At 39.4% G+C, this 19,497-nt stretch overlaps 1 protein-coding gene across 3 annotated transcripts in view; it reads right to left on the bottom strand.

The window, feature by feature from the left end:
* Window positions 1-19,497, bottom strand: part of LOC127567635 (zinc finger E-box-binding homeobox 2-like) — a 120,247-nt gene that overhangs the window by 8,515 nt on the left and 92,235 nt on the right. For all 3 annotated transcript variants that reach the window (XM_052010619.1, XM_052010618.1, XM_052010620.1), the window contains exons 4-7: window positions 15,315-15,386; window positions 11,426-11,614; window positions 3,397-3,611; window positions 407-515 (exon numbers count right to left, since the gene is read on the bottom strand). In XM_052010619.1, the coding sequence (XP_051866579.1) occupies window positions 407-515; window positions 3,397-3,611; window positions 11,426-11,614; window positions 15,315-15,386 (585 nt within the window). The remainder of the gene's footprint in view (window positions 1-406; window positions 516-3,396; window positions 3,612-11,425; window positions 11,615-15,314; window positions 15,387-19,497) is intronic.

Genomic DNA, 19,497 nt, shown 5'->3' with positions numbered 1-19,497 from the left:
GACTTCATCAAATGTAATGAGTTACGAATATGGGAGAAGATGACTTAACATTAATTCATCCAAAATAATGACAAAGCCTGGATCACTGAATTTTCTGTGCTTTATAATTGATGTTTCATACCAATTGGCATAAAAAATCATAAGAATAATTCAGCAAATTTGACTTTATGCTGTGAAGCTCACTTTACTTGGAGAACATTTCAGAAGATGAGGTCGGCTGTCCCCTTAAGAATTTCTGGATAATAATTTTAATGGACAGATGTCCTGCAGGGCACACTAAGCTCTGCTCCTGAAGTTCCAATGATTCCGGCAGGTGAAACTCCACTCCAGGAACCTTTTTGTAAAACTTCTGCTCACTATTCAAAGTATAACTTTTAACAGGCAGACTAAGAAACTCAGGGCTTACCACTATGAATTCGCAGGTGTTCCTTCAGATGGTGTTTGTATTTAAAGGCCTTGCCGCACTCTGTGCATTTGAACTTGCGATTACCAGCACCATGGGTCAGCATGTGGTGCTGCGGAAGGAAGGTATTGAAATGAGCCTTATGCACAGCTTAGAGAGATTTGTGAATGGTCACAGCTAACAGAACAGCTTGTCAAATGGACCCATTTACATACAAGCATTCCAGATACCAGCAAGCTTCCGAATCTGTTTGTCTTTCACATAATGGTTTTTCAAATAACTTGTAAGTACTTCAGGTCTCACATCACACAAGAGTAATAATTTTCAATAAAAAAACACTACCATAACAGATATGATACCACTTCAAATGTCTATCCTTATGTTACATTTTATAGTCTCATGGATATTGTAGAAGTCATAAATAGAAAGGTATTTATTCTTATCATGGGACCTTGCTGATTAAATGTAGATGAAGTATTTCAGCAATTGTAGGTTAATAGTTAAAATGAATTAATATGCAACTCTTTGTTGCATTGTGTAAAAAAATTGTTAAAATCTCAACAGAGCTGACCTTTCTTAAACATCTGGCAGAAAACACAATATGAATATTAACTGGCAACAAATGAAATCGATGACAGCGGATACTCAAGGTAGGAGGTCAGCTTTCTAAACTAGCAAGATACAAAGGCTTTGCAAGGGAACAGGACTGAACAGTGTGACAACTGCTAGGGTGTGCTGACTCTTCCCACATTCCTGGTGAGACAGATGGTGTTGGACAGGACACAGGGAGGTTTGTTCAAACAGCAGCAACCTTCAAAGATCAAGCAAACCCTGGCCTGCAGAGCGCCAGTGAGGGGCTGGTGCTCATATGTTGCTGAGCTGCATAAACAAACAGCAACAGCTGCTTTGTCTCCCCTCAATCCTTAGAGAACTGATGCAAACTTTAGTTGCGCCTCTGTTAATATGAAACAATCATTTGTAATTACTATGTGGGAGTACCGTGATTAAATTATGGGAATTTTTTTTCAATGTTGAAGCTAAACACAAATAAATAAATTTTAAAAACAATGGCAATGGTAAAAGAAACAACACAAGACACACACTGGGAAAAAAATAAGCCAGCCAAATACACTGAAACTAGTGTGAATCTGGCAACAAGACACAGGCATATACTTTCAAGAATGGAGATTTTTTTATTCTCTGTGCTCTTAAACCTTTAGATAAATAATGAAGGGTTTTATATTCAATTACACTAATGCTAAACAAAAATATTTTTTTGTAAAGCCCTTGCAGAATATTAAAGTGGTGTTACATTGATGGAGAGCTGTCAACTACAGCTGCAGTGTACTCTCCACATTGGTGGCATTCTTTAATATAACTGATCCAACCTCCAGTGATTTGACACCATCGACAATTCACATTATGCTAAATTCTGCAAGCAGTGACTGAGCTCCCAGTTAAACAAAATAAAAAAAGTGCAGCTTCTCTCACTTGAAGCACTGAAAACCATGGATCTCCCCTGCAGATTTAGTGCAGTGGCTGAAATAAAAGAAAATAAGGGAATGTGGCCTACAGTGCTTAAGTGTGTCGGTTTGAGTGATGCTTGCTGGATCCTATTTTATCGTGTTAAAGTGCCATCAGTAAAATTGAGAACATCATTATTCTGTAGGCGTGAATTATTTTCCCGACAAAGGGCAACTGTAATATTTGAACCTTTAAAGGAGAGTAGAAATCAGGTTCAAAATATTACAGTCATCCTTTATAACAATGCTGAGATAAAATGAACCTTGTGTCTTTAATAACGCATATTCTCTGATTTCTGAAAACAGTTTTAAATCAATTTTTAATGGTAGAGGCCCTGCATCGAAAGGTGAAAAGGAAAGTTTATTTATAATAAAATTAGGGTGACAGAAAGTGCTTTATTTGAAACACAAATGAAATCTGCCTATTGCAAGAAAACAAAACACCAATGCATTATTACTTAAAGTTACCAGTGGAATGTTTTTTTGCTATGTTATGGATAGTTATCTCATCTTCCGAAGTAACAAAGCTGTCAAATGCAAAGGTAAATATTTGAATGAAGTCATTCTCTTAAAATGGCAACAATGGAATAAATAGTTTTACACTACTATTTACGATATATGGTATTTCACATCTCCCAAGAGGAGGCAGAGGAAGTTACACAGCATAACACAAATGGTTTAGTAATATTTAATTCAACCAAGTATTCCACTGAGAATGGGGTGCGAGTGTGTGCCAAAATATGGAGGAACAGTTTTGTGTAAACTTAACTTTTCCACCTTCTGTGATACAGCATAGAGTCAAAGTCAGCATCTCAAACATAAATACAAATCTCTTTAAGAAAATAACCTTTTTTTTGAGGGGAGGGATTGGGGACGGAGGGCAATTTCAATAGAAACTAACAAACTTACATAATCAGAAAATAACTTAAAAATTGAAATCTTTGTGTATTTGTTCAATGAAACTTAAACCAGAGTGGAAGGAAGTTGCACTTAATTATTGAAGCAAGAAACAACCATGACAGGCAGAGAAAGTGAACAATCAGCAGAGGTGGTAACATTATTAAAAAAAAACTGTTACTTTGAGCTACTGTTATTAGCTGGACCATAGGCCACACAGGCACGAATCGTCCAACTTGATTAAAGGGTACGAGCACAGCGGTATTATTGAGATGAAACACCATTTTAATGAGATTTTGAAAATGAAGGTAAAACCCCAAACTTAAGCTAAACTTAAACAGAGTTCAAGTGCTGATAATGTTTCTAAATTGGATATTAAAATGCTCATTCAGTCGTGAGTACATGATATTAAATCATCCTGGAAGAGACCATCAAAAAACCATTTAAACCTAAATTAGAGCTATTACCATTAAAGATTTGCATCTTCAAAATGCCATAAAAAATTAATAGCCAATGGCAATTAAAATGATATTTATCCTCTAAGGGTTACCCATACCCATCCATGAGCCCCACCTGATCTCTCCCTGGCTTGTGTGTGGCCATATGTCGTTCAAGCTGGGTGCGGTAGGCAAATGTGTAGTTACACAGAGGGCAGGCAAAGTTGTCTTCATTCTTTTCATGTCGATATTTAATGTGCTCCTTCAATGATGTCAAGCGCTTGTAACCTCGGTCGCAGTATGGACAGGTCAGCAGTTGGGCAAAAGCATCTGGAGTTCCAGGTGGCAGGTCTGCAGCCAGGGAGGGGAAAGGGAGAGCATAGGCCAAGAGGTCAGCAATCAATGGCAATTAATGGGATAACTGCCTGGATGGTATGACAGGAATCACTGCAATCTGCTGCTTCAAGTGCCATCATTACAGTGGCCTCTGCACACTTCGATTCCCCATACACATCCAGGCCAAGCTAATACATGTCATTTCATACGATGTCTGTAACTTCAGACAAGAATTTGATCTACTTTTTTAAAAAAGTACAATTTTTCCCCAATGTTTCCACTTAATACATTTACCAAAAAAGGCTCCACTACATTATTGAATATTTCATAATCTATATGTGCAAAAGGATAATTTTTGACACAATAATATAGAATTTTTAAAAGTTAATTTTATATGCTGTAATCAAAGAAATCAAAATCCAATCAATTTTGTTTTCACTCGTTTTAGAGTCTTGACTATCTTTGAATATTACGTAAATGTCACTGAGGATACTCGTGCATTGAGGTTTCCCTTCGAGAAATATGTAAAACAAAGCCATTATTTAACAAAATTATTGTTAAAAAAGTCAGTCACTTCCTGAATTTGACACACAGAAATTTGCAAGGATTCTGTTTGCACCATAGTCTTTATAGGGAGCATTTGGCTCTAGCTGCAGTGACATGAAAATAATAAGAAAGTGTGTACAGCTGCGAATATTTTGCGTGAAGAAAAAGTGGCAGCATGCGGAATTCAATGAGGAATGAATCAAGTTCAAAGATAAAACTGGGATCTGCTGAACCCGGTAATACAGTAAGATATACTAAAATAGCAAATGTAGTCTAGATTTAAAGAGGAATGGGATTAGTGTTTAAAAATATGACATATACAGAGATCATATAACAAAATAGCAGTTTTGATTTTTTAAAAATCTGAATAACAACATTTTGAAGAATAGGAGACATTTTTTTAACTATCATTTAATGATCAGGAAAAGCAAATTTTAATGCCTGTATGTTTACTGTACTCGCTGGAATTACAGATTTCATTTCTGCATAAGGGCCGCACTTAAAATGTTAAAGCTAGTACAAGGTTTAAAGCTGGACAGGGGTGTGTCAAAGGTGAGGTAAGGTTTAAAATAGGAGCAATTAAGAATTCAAATGACAAGTAAGGACCATAGCAAGAGTCGTGTGAATGGGTGACAGTTCTCTCAGCAAAATCAGTCATGCTTTTTTCCCCATCTGCTGGTTGAAACTGGACCACTTGTACATGAGGCCAACAGTGCTTTTAAAATGTTCACAGCTGTGCTCTGGCTGTGTATAAATGAGGTGTACTTTTACAATCTGCATGTGATCTTCAGAGGCATTATAAAGCATAATTTAGAGTTAGACCTGTCTATTCCCAATTTAGTATATCCCTCTCATGACAGAGTATATAAAATGTAATTATTATCAGGAAAATAATTAAACCGCTATGCTTACCACCGAAGGGAAGAATATCAAAAAGGGCAGTCCTGCCGCTGATTTACCAATAAAACCATCCTTGTCAATTTTAATAACATATAATGAACAGCTTCTTTAACTCCAGCTATTCAAACAATAGTGAAAGCAACATCCAATTATCTGGCAGCATTTTTGCAGGAAAATGTTTCTAGGGAGCGATTAGGAGAACAATTTACAGTGTATTGGGGAAAAGCAGAGGAATAGCCTCTTGGGATTGCTCTACTAGGGGTTGGCATATAATCAATGGGATTGAATGGGCTCCTTCAGTGCAGTAATAATTCTATAGTTCTATGAGAAGTGACCAAAGTCTGGTCAAGTATGTAGGTTTCAAGGAGGATCTTACAGGAGGAAATGGTGGTGGAGACATTTCCGAATTGAACTGAAGACAATGGAACTGAGGCACCTGAAAGCACAATGACTGATGGTGGATAAAGTGGAAAGGGTAATGCACGAAAAGCCAAAGTCAGAGGGAAGTACAGGATTGTAGCATTGGAAGAGGATACAGAAATGGAGAGGAATATCCATGGAGGGCTTTAATCACAAGGATAAGTATTCTAGTTCAAAGGAATTGCGCTTAAGAGTCTGGAAGTTATGTTGCAGTTTTATAAAACTCTAGTGAGGCCACATTTGAAGTATTGCATTCAGTTCGGGTTGCCCCATTATAGGAAGGATGTAGAGGCTTTGGAGAGGGTGCAGAAGAGATTTACCAGGATGCTGCCTGGATTAGAGGGCACGTGCTACAAGGAAAGGTTGGACAAAATTGGGTTGTTTTCTCTGGAGCGATGGAGGTTGAGGGGAGATCTGATAGAGGTTTATAAGATTATGAAAAGCATAGATAGAGTAGACAGCCGGTATCTTTGTCCCAGGGTCGAAATGTCTAATACAAGAGGTCATGCATTTAAGGTGAGGGGGGTAAGTTCAAAGGAGATGTGCGGGGCAAGTTTTTTTACAGAGAGTGTGGTGGGTACCTGGAATGCACTGCCAGGGGTGGTGGTGGAGGCAAATGCAACAGAGGTGTTCAAGAGGCTCTTAGATAGGCACACAAGTGTGCAAGAAATGGAGGGATGTGGACATTGTGTAGGCAGAAGGGATTAGTTTTGTTGGGCATTTGATTACTAATTTAATTAGTTCAGCACAACATCGTGGGCCGTAGGGCCTGTTCCTGTGATGTACTGTTCTATGTTCTACAGTTGAGGCAGTTGGAGAGGAGTGATGGGCTGATGGGGAACAAAAATGGATATTATTACAACATATTGGACCTTCTGATGGACTGCAAGGTGAACAACATTAAAAAAGTTAAAATATCAAAAGAAGGAGAAGATATAGTGTTACAAATTCAGAATCAAGATCAAAGTTAACAGGATGTTAGAGTTGGAAGGGAAAGGGGTGAAATCATACCCAGGTTATGTTAATTGTAGTTTCAGATATGATGAAGTACAAGTCATAGAGTCATGCAGTACAGAAACAGGCCAACAAGTCTCAACTTTCCCTAGCAGCTCTCAATCACTGCTGGCAAATCCTGAGTCAGGTCTAATTGGAGCAGAATCCAAGAGTAGGTTTGCCAATGTAGATGCAGAGAAACCTCAGAAAGCTCGTGCTCCACTCCTAAACTCCATGGTGAGTCCAATGACTGAACACGGTTGGGAACAGGACACAAACACAAGTTCGTGCTAACCATTTACACTAATCCTACACTAATCCCATTTTATTCTCCCTACATTCCCATCAACTCCTACGACCTACACATTCGGATTAATTCTCTGTTTCAGCCTCCTGCACTGTTCTAATGAAGTTTGAGGAACAACACCTCATCTTCCAACCAAGCACACTGGAGCCTTCCCCAACTCAACACCAAGTTCAGCAATTGTAAACACTAACTTTGTTCTTTCTACTTGAAACTCCTCGAGGTCCATTCTTTTATTTGTTTACTTGTTAATTTCCAACCCCTTTCACTGTGTTCTCTTTTTGTCATTTCAACTCCCTCTCTTTCCACCCTTTCCTTTTGCACTTTTTCACACTGCCTTCTTTTTCTTTCTGAATCTAAAAACTTTAATCTCTGACTCTTTTCTCTTGTCTATTATGAAAGGTCACCAACCTGAAATGTTAACTCACTTTCTCTCTTCAGTGACGCTACCTGACCAGCTGTGTATGTCCAGCACATTTTGTCTCCTTCACAAATGTTAGGTTTGGTCTCCACATGGTTTAACTGTTGAAAGTTACAGTTCATTCATTGCTGCATGTCAGACTAGCAGTCTAGCTATGTTGGCCCAGATTTTACCAATGTGAGGTCATAGCCAGACTGACCTTTGTCATATCTGGAAGCTCGATCTTGCTTACCCAGATGGTCTTGCTGTTGTCTGGTAAGGGCCTGAACACGGGCAGGGTCTTGAATGGCATATTAAAAGTGGCCAAAAGTCAAACCTAAACAAGCTCCACCCTCAAAACCTATGATGGTAAGAGGCCTGCCTCTTTAAACCAATGTTTCTGAACATTTCTGATACTCAGAAATATAAAATATTTAAAATCCAATTATTGCAATAAAAATAAATATATTCTTTTAAAAAAAGTGAAAGAACAATAGAAAACAGTAAAGCACTTTTAAATATTTTTAAAAAATTAAAATCACAAATAATTTTTGTCTATAAAAGTAACTTGTTTCAATTTTCCCTATTTTCACAGCAGATCTCAATTGCTGCTGATGGATCCTGAGTCAGGTCTAACTGGAGCAGAATCCAAGAGCAGGTTTGCCAGTGTAAATGCTGGGAACCTCAGAAAGCTCCTGTCCACTGCTAAGCTCCATGCTGAGTCCAATGACTGAACATGGTTGGAAATTGGCCACAAGAAATGGCCAGTATGATCAAACAGGAATCCCCAACCCTATCAGCATTGCCCAGAGCTCCCCATGGAAGTGTCTGCAAAAACCAGAAGAATCAGGGGGCCAGAGAAATTGTGAAGGGGTCAAGAGAATTGATGGGGAGAAATGGCTGGGTATCTGACCTTATGTCCATGGATAATATTGTCAAGGAATGGTGTGCAGCTCAGGAAGAGGAAGAGACCAGAGGAATCCAGATATAATGGTGAAATATAGGATTATAAAACATTAATGATGAGGTTCTGTCTACAATTGAACAGTAACCTTGAAGAAAGTTCCATGTGGCTGGGCAATGGAGGTGAGGTATTGAAAAAATATAAATAACTGAATCGAAACCTGCAGATGAGTCAAGGGTTATGAGGAGAGGTTATGTCTAAAGCCGCATTCACAAGAGAAGCTATTTGTGATTTTGGCTGTGGCCATTTTGGTGCTTTAGTCAGAGTTACACAGCACAGAAACAGGCCCTCCAGCCCATCCTGTCCATGCCAACCATCAAGTACCCATCCATAGGTAGAAGAGGGTAATTGACAAGAGAGATTTGAAGGATTGTGGATTAGGCAGGCACCAATCAGGGATATGTTTCAGGAAACAGTTAGATAGGAAATTTGCAAGCTATCCTTTGATCGGTCATTTGGTCACAATTTCATTCTGACTGCCATTGCAAAGTTTTCATTCTGAACACCACAGGGGAGTAATTTGAAGTCAAATCTGTCCACTACCTTGAATGGTGGAAAATAACCACATGGGCAACAAGCAGGCTTATGTAATTACTGACTGCTCAGGTGGAGACGCAAGAGACTGCAGATGCTGGAATCTGGAGCAAAACATAAACCGCTGGTAGAACTCAGTGGGTCAAGCAACATTTGTGGAGACAAAGGTAAACGTCAGCCTGTAGTTGATGTGGCCCTCACATGCATTTCCTCCATTTCCCACATGTCTGCTCTCAAACCCCCTGTCCAGATAGAACCCCCTGTCCAGTTGCCTTGGTCCTCACCTTTCACCCCACTAACCTCCACATCCAACACATTACCACTTCTGCCAGCTCCAATGGGATCTTACCACCAGCCAAATCTTCCCCTCTTCCCCTCTTTCTACTTTCTTCAGGGGCTTCTCTTTCCATGGACCTTGGTCTACTCATCAGTAACCTCCACCCCTTGTCTGATTCCACCTATCAGCTACCAGCCTCTGTCTCACCCCTCCCTCTCACTTCTAATACACTGGTTATCTTTACACTTTCAGTCCTGATGCAGGGCCTCGACCTGAAATGTCGACCATCCCTTTTCCTCCATAGATGCTGCTTGACTCGCTGAGTTCTTCCAGTGGTTTATTTTCTGCTCAGGTGGTGACATGCATATTCATCACATTAATCTACCAGCTGCATTGATGCAGCTTTTTAATGAAAATAAAATTTTCCTTTTAGTTCTTCAATGCTAGTCAGCGCATCTGAAAAGTCAGAGGACAGTCTGACGCATCATCAAATCTGACCAAACAACCAGCAACACCTTCAGTGTGCTCTAAACCTTTGGGTGGCAATTTGAACAGTAAGCTTGTACTTGAGGTTTGGAAAGTAACAACACTAATGCATTTTTCCGGGGACATTTTATATTCTTGAGTTGTCAGAGCTACAAAATGGCTGCTTATTATGCTCACCCACTAGGGGGTCAAGTCTTTTGCCTGAATGTTGCCGATTGAATATGTAGGAGCATTAAAAGAAAGTTATTCTTTCACAATTAATCAAACCAGCTTCTTCTTGTTCATAGTAATGTTTATAGTCTGTGTTTTGGACAATGATCTTTGTGCATTTTAACACATCTTTTCAGAAATTTTCTCAACTGCCAATTGTTGCCACTGGCCAGCAGCAGAAATGGCTTGCTCACATAGGCAAGTTTCAACATACCAAAGGAATGGAAGGAGTAGCAATTTTGTTTCTGTTATGTCGCTTCTCTGGAACGTACCCTGCATAACCACTCCAAAACAGTTAAAGCATTAATCAAAAAGAGAGTGCAAAACCGAAATCCCACCTCACCCTGATAACTCCTTTACAACATGTAACATGAAAGCTATACTTTCAGCCAAGAGACAACATTAATCCACATTTCTAAATGGGAATAGTCCAGAAGCAAGACAAAATGGTCTTGCAACACTAGCTAACTTCTATTCCCTGTTGACCTGGTCATCAGATCACAATGTCACAAGATGGGACAGTCACTTGATCTCAACTTCTCAGAAAACCATCTCTCCCACATTCTGATTTCCAATTGTCTGTTCATTTAATCCAGACTCCCTCCATACCAGTGTATTCCATTTTGGAGTGACGTTTGCAAGGTTGTGTGTTAGTAGGGGCATGCTCCATTCACTCCCAGATAAGCATAAAGCGTGCATATGTGTATGACAAAGCACTGAAACATGTTTAGAAAGGAGAGATGGTGAGGTCATCTCTCCTTATCAAACATCCATTTACAGCCCTATATTTTCCAACAGGGCTCGATGAAAAACAACCTGGATCACAGTTAATTTGAGAGACATAGCTTTATAACTATGTCCCTCTAAACTGTTCAAATTTAAATTTCTGCATATGCCCCACTAAGAGCAGTTGCAATGGCCATCTATACCTCCCAGGAGACTAATGAAAGTTTTGTCATTTCCTAGAGTGCAGCAATACATCAACCATAAATTCTTTGTTCTGATGAGGAACATTTAACTTTAAAGATTAACTTTGTGTCTCTTTCCGCAGGTGCTGCCTGACCTGCCGAGTGTTTATTGTTGATTGCTGTTTCAATGGATAGAAAAGGTTTAGAGAGATATGGCTCAAACACAGGCAAATGGAACGAACTTGGATAGATACCTTGATTGGCACAGATGAGTTGGGCCGAAGGCCGGTGTAACTCTATGACTCTATGAGTGTTGTATGTTAGGGTGTGTCATTTCACTGTATAAAATGAAACTGGTCATATAAGAAAAATCCTCCAAGGAATTAGAACCATAGAACCACAGATACTACGGCACAGGAAACAGGCTATTCGGCCCTTCTAGTCTGTGCCAAAACTTAAGCATAACTTAAAATTAAGCATAAGTTACTCTTCTGTGTTAAAATTAAATGGAAGAGTACGCAGGATAAAAACTTTAACGTAACTTTAGCAAACTGTCACATGAAGGTAAGGTCACTCCATGAACAGTTATCAAGTATTCCTATACCAGATATACTACTCATATGATACAATGACTATTTACTTGACTGAAGTAGCATTTATAATGTGAATGTGTGGTATAAAGTACAGGAAGTTGTAAAATGGAGTCCTTACAATGACATATATGAGACCCTGTAGGAAAGTGTATAACTCTATATTTGAGACAAGACCTCCATCAACTGTTACAAACTTCCCAATACTTGAGTGTAAACACTGAGGCATTTAGTGACCTTATGATGAAAGCAGCTGAAAATATCAGTGTAATGGCTAATGGGCAGGGAGAGGCTCACCATTGTCCTCTTGCCCATTGGCCTCTGGTGTTCCATGCCGGGAAAGTTCTTCAGGCGCTTCTGGATAGATAATGGCTGTGTCACTCCGCTGCAAGTATTCTGCAATGCTAACCGCATGGCTGTCTCCTTCCTCAAGCTTCCGTTTGGCAAAATACTCCTCGAGATCTGACGTGCAATCTACAGTCTTTCCTAAAATAATATATTGAGAAAGGGAGGGAGGGAGAAGAATGTCAGTTCTGTGTCGACCAATCTTGCTGCAGAAGCCAGAGTGACTTGTCATCTCTCGAGTCACAATGCACAGCTTTGAAGAACTGCAATTTTACTTGGAATTTTTGCTTCCCCATACTGTTTAGCTCTTGTGGGAACTCTAACTGTTAGGTGGAGATAGCTGAAATAATCACAAACAAAGCAAATAAAACCACAGCCTTCATTAGTCAGGAAATGACAGACCCTTATTGGTACATGCTGATTACAAGCCTAAACTGCCTGACTTGCTACTATGCCAAGTTTTACTTCTGTTTTCCTCAGTCTTGTTATCTTTCAGGGTTTTTCCTTGATTTTTTTTGTTACTGGCATTTCATAGTTACACTGGGAATCTTGGTGCTATTTAAAGAAAAAAAAATTACAACCAGCAACTCTATGTATTTCAGTAACAATATGGCTACCAGGAACCTTTATATACAGAGAAAGAGGGGTTTCCCTCAAATTCAGTAACTATAAGTTTTCAGTGCAAAAGTTAGACATTTCCTTGGCACATTATAAAGGTCCTTTAACACAATGGCCTTAAAAATCTAAAGGGCTCAACTGTTCATGCCAGACTAGTATTGGAGTGGGGTACCTGTTCTGTGCCCCACTACAGACTTTACTTTTTTAGGCATTGCACATTTTTAATAATGACTGAAGACTGGGGAAAGGGGCCCAGGTTTTCAGGACAAGGATTGGTAGGGCCATGAGTTAAGTTGGGGTGGGAGTGATAGTAAGTATCAAGGGTTGGAGAATTACACTCCCAACTGGGGAGGCAAGGTGAACCATGAGAGTTCAGGGGATTGGGATGGGATGGTGGTTGAGGCCTGGACATCAGTAGAATATGAGGCTCAGAAGGGTCAGGGCTTGGACTCAGAGAAGTTGGCACCAAGATTTGAAAGAGGGTAGTTAGTGAAGTGTTAGGAGATATACCAGAAGGATACAACGTCACTAAGAGGTTTACTGGTTCCTAATCCAGTACCATGTTGGATGGCCACTCAATGTTCAGAAGCAGGTGATCCTGAGACAACATAGTCTATGTTCCCTGCAATGCTCTCAGAAGGGGTTGCATAGTGAATGACATAATTCCACACATGCCAATGCAGATGTCATATCAGGGTGACTCACTTGATGTCATGGGGTAAAACAAAATGGCCCCAATTCCCTTTTCTAGCTTTTCCTCTAGAACTGAATTGAGTATCATTTGCGTAACGCTGAACAGTCAATACAGCATTTTCCAATTGAACTTATAGGCCAACAGGTCACAATGTATTTGGACATGAAACACAAGATACTCTTCCAACAAATTCTTATGCTTTGAGGGTGAAACTCAGTGCTTTCTCATGCTCTTCCTATACTCTTCTTGATGACCAGCTCAAACTCAGTACCGAGGAGATCCTGAAAATAGATTCCCTGCCAGTTTTCCTCAATTTGGGAAGAAAAAGGCTTGCAGCAACTCTCATTAAAGTCATGAGAGTGGGGAGGGGATGGCAGGGGTGGGGGAGGTGGTAGTGTATGGGGGTAGCGCTAGGAAAGGGTATTGGAATGGGTGATGGGAATCAGGTGCATGAGCACATCACTGGCTGCAGGTTCCCCTGTTAATCTCATACTATCTTGACTTGAAAGCATAGCACCATTTCTTCACTGTTGCTGTCTAAATTCTGGAACTTTGCCCCAGTAGTACTGTGGCAGTATCTTCACCAGAAGGACAACAGTGGTTCAGGGAGGTAACTCACCACCACCTTCTCAGGAACAATAAACTCAGACTTTCCCCTGTGACACCCAGATACTGGGAAAAAACAAACAAATAAATAAATAAATCATGGAGGTTGAGGGCCTGATTGTAAGGAATCTGCAGTCCATGCAGGGAATACATCTCTTCACTGACAAGCTGCTTATATTTCTATCTTTCCTATTGTCACATGGGCGACTGGAGGAATGTGAGCATGGAGAGCCATCAATAACAAATTTTTGGAAAGGGATTATTCGATACTTTAATCTGCAAAGTCCAGCATTTGTACTTCTGTTTCGAGAAGTTGCTCGGGATGCATTAAAAATGGAATTAAAAATGTGAATTGGCAATGAGGTCAAAGCCTATAGAGATAGTTAGCAGTCTATCACATTGCTAAATTGAGCCCATTTTGCACCTGAAAAATTAGTGCAACATATACCAATTTCTAACTCATTACTGAGGCTGACATTGTGCTGCAGCACCCACAGCCTATTGAACTGGTGGAACTCCTTTTTCAAGACCATTCTGCCCTAAGCAGAAATACCAACCTTCTTTGGGTAATGACCAGTCCAAAACCAAGGATTTATTCCTGCTTAAATGCACTTACTATGGGTGGAAATTGAAATGACAGATCTAAATCTAATAGGCCTCACATGCACAGTTAAACTAATGGCTGTGCACTGAAAGCTATTGTTAGGCTTAAAAGGAATTTTGAAATAGTGGCATGATACCCAATGAAGAATGGATGACCAACCAAAAATTCACTGTACTATGGAGAATTATAAAAATAAATTGGCTAACCATTTGTCAGTCTACAGGGATGAAATAAATAAAGAGGAATTTGAAATGCACTTCTCACGTGAGTTTACACAAGCATAGAGCAAAAGAAAAATGTGTACATTTATAACTTTTATAACTTTAGAATGGCTATCAGAATAATACAGATTGTCCCATTAAAGAACAAAACTTTAAAAATTCTATGTTTTTCCACCATCAAAATGCTGCCGCAGAGCCTGACATGTTAGACAGGGTTGCTGCGCAGACTTTGAAAACACAGTATGAGGAACCTGCTACACGGGCTGAAAAGAAACATAAAATATGTATTTAAATCTATCTTTGGTTTTTGATGCACTTGCAAAATCAGAAACAGCTTAGCTAGTTGCTTCTGTTTATTTCAAAACCTGTGACCAGTTTTCACGAGATTAGCAAAATATGTCATAGTGCAACCAGCTACTGGTAAAGTTCCCATCTGAAGTTAAATTTAGACCGAAACGTATGTCTCTGTGGTTCAGTGTTGCAACTTTGATTTGCATTCTGGAAAACACCTTGATGAACTGAAATAAAAATGGGTTCAGCCAACTAACAGAGAGAAAGGAGAAAGGTGCCCAGTTGTAGCCACCAGGACAAAAAGTACAAGCTTTCAATTTTGCAGGACTATGGCTTTAATGGAAGCTCTTTATCAGGTGGAAAAAAATTCTCGGAATGCCCATGAACACATGGCTCCTCATTTCCTACTTAAAATCAGTTTTTGGATTCACCCAGGATGGCTTTGAAGAACTTGGATCAGACTTAAAGGGACCCAACCCCATGACTGCCTGCCGTTTAATTTACTGTTGTTTACGTAAAGTCTGCAGAGACTTTAGATACACAAACATTACTACATCTGTGGACTTCTAGCCACACACAGGGAATTGAACCCATTAGATTATTTTGGGAGGGAACTAGGGAGGTGGTAGGTGGTTGGAAGAGAAAGCTAATTGGAAGGGACAGGACGACTGAAAGTACCGGCTGATGTAAATCCAATGAAAGTGAACCCACAACTTTATTCAGAGTAGAACCTCAAACAACCAAGTCTGGAAAATAAGTAACCACTGCTTCATGAATAAAGCTTGAAAGAACAGCTTACGTACTCACCTGTACCGTTACCTCTACTAGGCTGAAGTGTGGCTTCAGGCCCCATAGTGTCATACTCTTCCTTCATTTCTTCTGTAGGAAAAGAGGACAGGAGAAGGGACTAAGTATTTATGAGCTTTTATTGTGGTGTTGTAATCTGCATACTGCCAGGCACGGTAAGTAAGACCTGGTAAAGTGAGGGATTCTTTTAAGGTAAACACAGATTGCCCTAAACTCTTGTCTCCAGTAACTTTGTTCTGGTCTTTTCAATGAATCCAATCACTCTGGGCCAGACCAATATTTATTTACCTTCAATGTTACAGCTGGCAATGAAAAACAGGGGTACTCATGGAAGAAAATGGGGATTGAAAAGTCTCAAGAGTTAAAAGAAAAAAGAGAAATAAGCATACACCAAAAAGGGCCGTCAGCTTCAATAAACAATCTAAGTCACCAATCTTAATTCACAAGGATACACTGAATTTAAGATATTTCTGGGAAGAGACTATTAGAAATATAACTATTGTACTGTACTATTGCTCATCTCATGTGACTCATGTGAGTCATGCGCATCATAAGTTTTTCATCTGAGAGTTCTTTAACCAGCTGAGGAAAAAAGTGACACTGTATCTTTGCATAATAATGGCAATGCTGGAGCTTTCCACTTCTCTAACCATCTTAGTGCCTTTTCTAGGTAAAGGGTGAGAGATTTTCTTCAGTTTTGTGCTATCTGTTTGCTTCCCCAACATTCATAAATAGGAAAAATGTTTACAGATCCCTTTCTTGAACTCAGTTTTGTTGTTGCAGTTGCATAGACTGTGTGGCACCTAAAGTGAAAACCACTACAATCATGGCCTTGTAAACAAACTAGACTCAAAACAGAACATTCAAGCTGCGTAAAAAAGAGGCAGTATCCCTTTGGTTAGTCCCCTGAGGCCAGGTTTGAAAGAAAGACGGACAGAAACAGACTCTTCCTTTTTATGCACATCGTTGTCCTCGAGTGCAAAATGATCAATGTGCTGCAGTAAATAATACAACAGCCATGGATGGCAGATATCAGAAAACTTGTTTGTTAAAACACTACTCAGTACATATATAAGTTCTCTCACCACACAACACTCAATCATTCTTTTTCTTTAACAAATATGAAAAAGCAGTAAACCCAATACACTCTAAAACAATCATAATGTGCTATTATCTATCATTCATGGAAGAAATTTCAAAGAGCACTTGGTTCTGGACACCAAGGGTTGAAGAAGCAAAAGAAGCAGATACGCAGGTGATTTATTCGAGCATCTGTCAGTGATAATGATGTCATGTTTTCCAGCACACTGTGTCCACCATTGTGGGATAAAAGAATGTCAAGGACAATTCAAAACACAAAACTTTTATTGTGCTGTAACCGGAAGGAACAGCAAGAACTCGAGCAGGTCAACTATGCTCTTCAGCTGAGAACCTATTTCCTGCTAACAAAGTGTAGGAAAGAGAGAGAGAGAAAGAGAGAGAGGGGCAGCAGATCTGAAAGAGAAGACAACATGAGCCAGTACTAGTGTTAAATATTTAATTGAGTGGCACAGAAATAAAATTGTTTCTGAGTTTAGCAGTGATTGATAAAGTTGAAGAATACTTTGGTTGTGTGCATATGTATTTGTGTTGTGTGATTGCATTTGTGTTGTATGATGTGTGTCCATATTGTGTATCTGTGCAAAGCAGTACAGGTGGAGTTGTTGCTGGAGGGATGGAAAGAATATAAGTGACTCAAATAAAATTATATAATCAAGGGTAGAATCTGTTTCATCAGGTGATAAAACTGTGAATAAGTTGGTGGGTGAGCTGTTGGCATGTGGCAGTTTACTGCCAGGGTCAGTAAGAGCCTGTGCTTATGGACTGAAGCAAGTTAATGTTCAGCCTTCATTGTTTAAGGATCTCACAGCCTTCCAGTTTTCAACCTGTCAGCTGATATTTTTATCGCTTTCCCCATTCACCTATTTCTCTACTGCCACCTCACCATGATAGTGTTTTGAATTGTCCATCTTACCACATCCCTAATGACTCCAGGAGCTCCAAGCATTCAGGCCTCTGTGTACATCAGGGGTTGGAGTATATGGAACAAGCTGCCAGAGGAAGGTGTAGAGGCAGGTACAAATACAATGTTTAAAAAACATTTGAATAGGTACATGGATAGAAAATGTTCAGAGGGGTATAGGCCAAACACAGGCAAATAGGACTACCTCAGATACACATCTCGGTTGGCATGGATGGGTTGGACCAAAGGGCCTGTCTCCATACTATATAACTCTATGACTCTATATGGAGACATTGCACAAGGAAATATTATATTTCTTGTAACTTAATGGGTAACTCGGTTAAAGTTTTAGAGATATCAAGTATAAGGTTTGGTGGAGAGAAACTATCCCCACTGGCTAGCTTCAGTAAAAATTAGAACCAGGCCATTTATGACTGAAATTAGGAAACATAACTGATAGAAATTTGGAACTCTTTCCTGCAACTGGCAACCAATGCTAAGTCAATTGTCAATTTTAAATCTGAGATTCAGAGTTTTGTTTTTTGGAATTGACTTGAGGGATCAAGAAATAAAATTAGGTAGTGAATTCTTAGGTCTATATGACAAAGCAAGTAGCCCTAATTTTCGCTTCACATCTCTCCCTTCATTGACTATCACTTCCATGTCTTGATTGTGTCAATCCACCACAAGACTTACTCCTATTCTCTTACAACTGATCATGGTAATGTCAGTTATGTTTGGTTTGTGCAAAGGCAGGATGGATCATGCATGTATAAGAGAGATTCCTTACACTAAATGTGTGATTTAACTCGTTCCAAAACTGATACAAAGTACAAATTTCTGTAAATCTGTATTGACTCTATTTACTTTAGCAGTTGATCTAAACAAACCCTAAACCTCGAAGCTTCATGGAAACCAAATTCCATTCCAAATTGAAAAGAGTTTGGAGCTTCTCCCATGCAATTAACTAGGATTTTCCGTTGTTTTAGATATCTGACTCTAGTCAGTTGTCCACCTGCAGTTAAAAGGATAGCTCTGATCCAGGGAAAGGGTTAACACATTTATAATGAAGTTGGCTACTGAATCTCTAATGCCTGACCATTTCTTCAGAATGTAGCCTTGACAGCTTTGCAGTGGGCGTTATGCATGTTCTCTGGGGTGACCTTTCACTAGCCCATTGTATTTATTAGCAATATGGATTATTGCCAGACCTTAGTGAGGCTGGTATGACACTGCCATGCCTTCACTTGTGTAGGCGCAAACTGTGTGTGGATTGACTACACATAATGCTCTGTTCCATGAGTGCCTTTAGTGTCAATCATCACACTGCCACAGTCTTGCTAATTTACTTTAGAATTTAGATATGCGAAAAAGTTAAGTGATACAGACTCAACTGCTTCAATCTACAGAGTGGCATTCTGGAAGGAATTACTTGCCAAGATTAGTCTCAATGTACACTGATGAACTAAGGGTACACAATCTCTCTCCATCCCATTCCTCACAAGCTATTATACGTGATTTTTATCTTTTTTTAACAATCAGATAATCAAAGTGCTCCATGATCAGCAAAGGAAATATTAGGTTGGCTCTAATTCTTCATAACTCTGCCTAGTCCCTACTGATAATACCAATGTAAGCACAGCAGACCACTGTCAGACAGCCTTTTCATTCACTTGTGAACAATGGCTTCTTGCACAAGATATCCGAGGGCAACAACCACTCATGGAGCCCTACATCAGTCAGGGGAGTGAGAAAACAAAGAATTTTCCTGTTGTGGAAGAGCAGCATAAAATGCTTAATGTGCTTGCAGGACTCTTGAATCTTTCCCCCTCCACTGGCTAAAAGTCTTTCTATAAAAGAGTTTTAACAGATAAAATTATCTGGTGCTATTCTGACCAGCAGCTACACATGACTGAAACCACTAGAAACTACACAACAAAACATTTCAGCACCTAACAAGGTACTAAATTATTTTCCATTCCACCTCAACTAGCTACACTTTATCGTGCACACATTTTTAGTTTTAGTTTGGAATTTTTATGTGACAGGGAAAATGTATTTTTTAAGATAATAAGCATAATTGGGACAATGTTGGGCCTTCAGAATTTGAGAGCCAATTGACAATTACCTTGTTTTGGTTAATGTACTTTTAAGGTATGATTATTTAATATGCAATTATAT

This window comes from Pristis pectinata, chromosome 1 (assembly GCF_009764475.1).
Source record: "Pristis pectinata isolate sPriPec2 chromosome 1, sPriPec2.1.pri, whole genome shotgun sequence".
NCBI lineage: Eukaryota > Metazoa > Chordata > Chondrichthyes > Rhinopristiformes > Pristidae > Pristis > Pristis pectinata.
The sequence above is the reverse complement of the archived record's forward strand: the minus strand, read 5'-3'. Positions and strand labels throughout refer to the sequence as shown.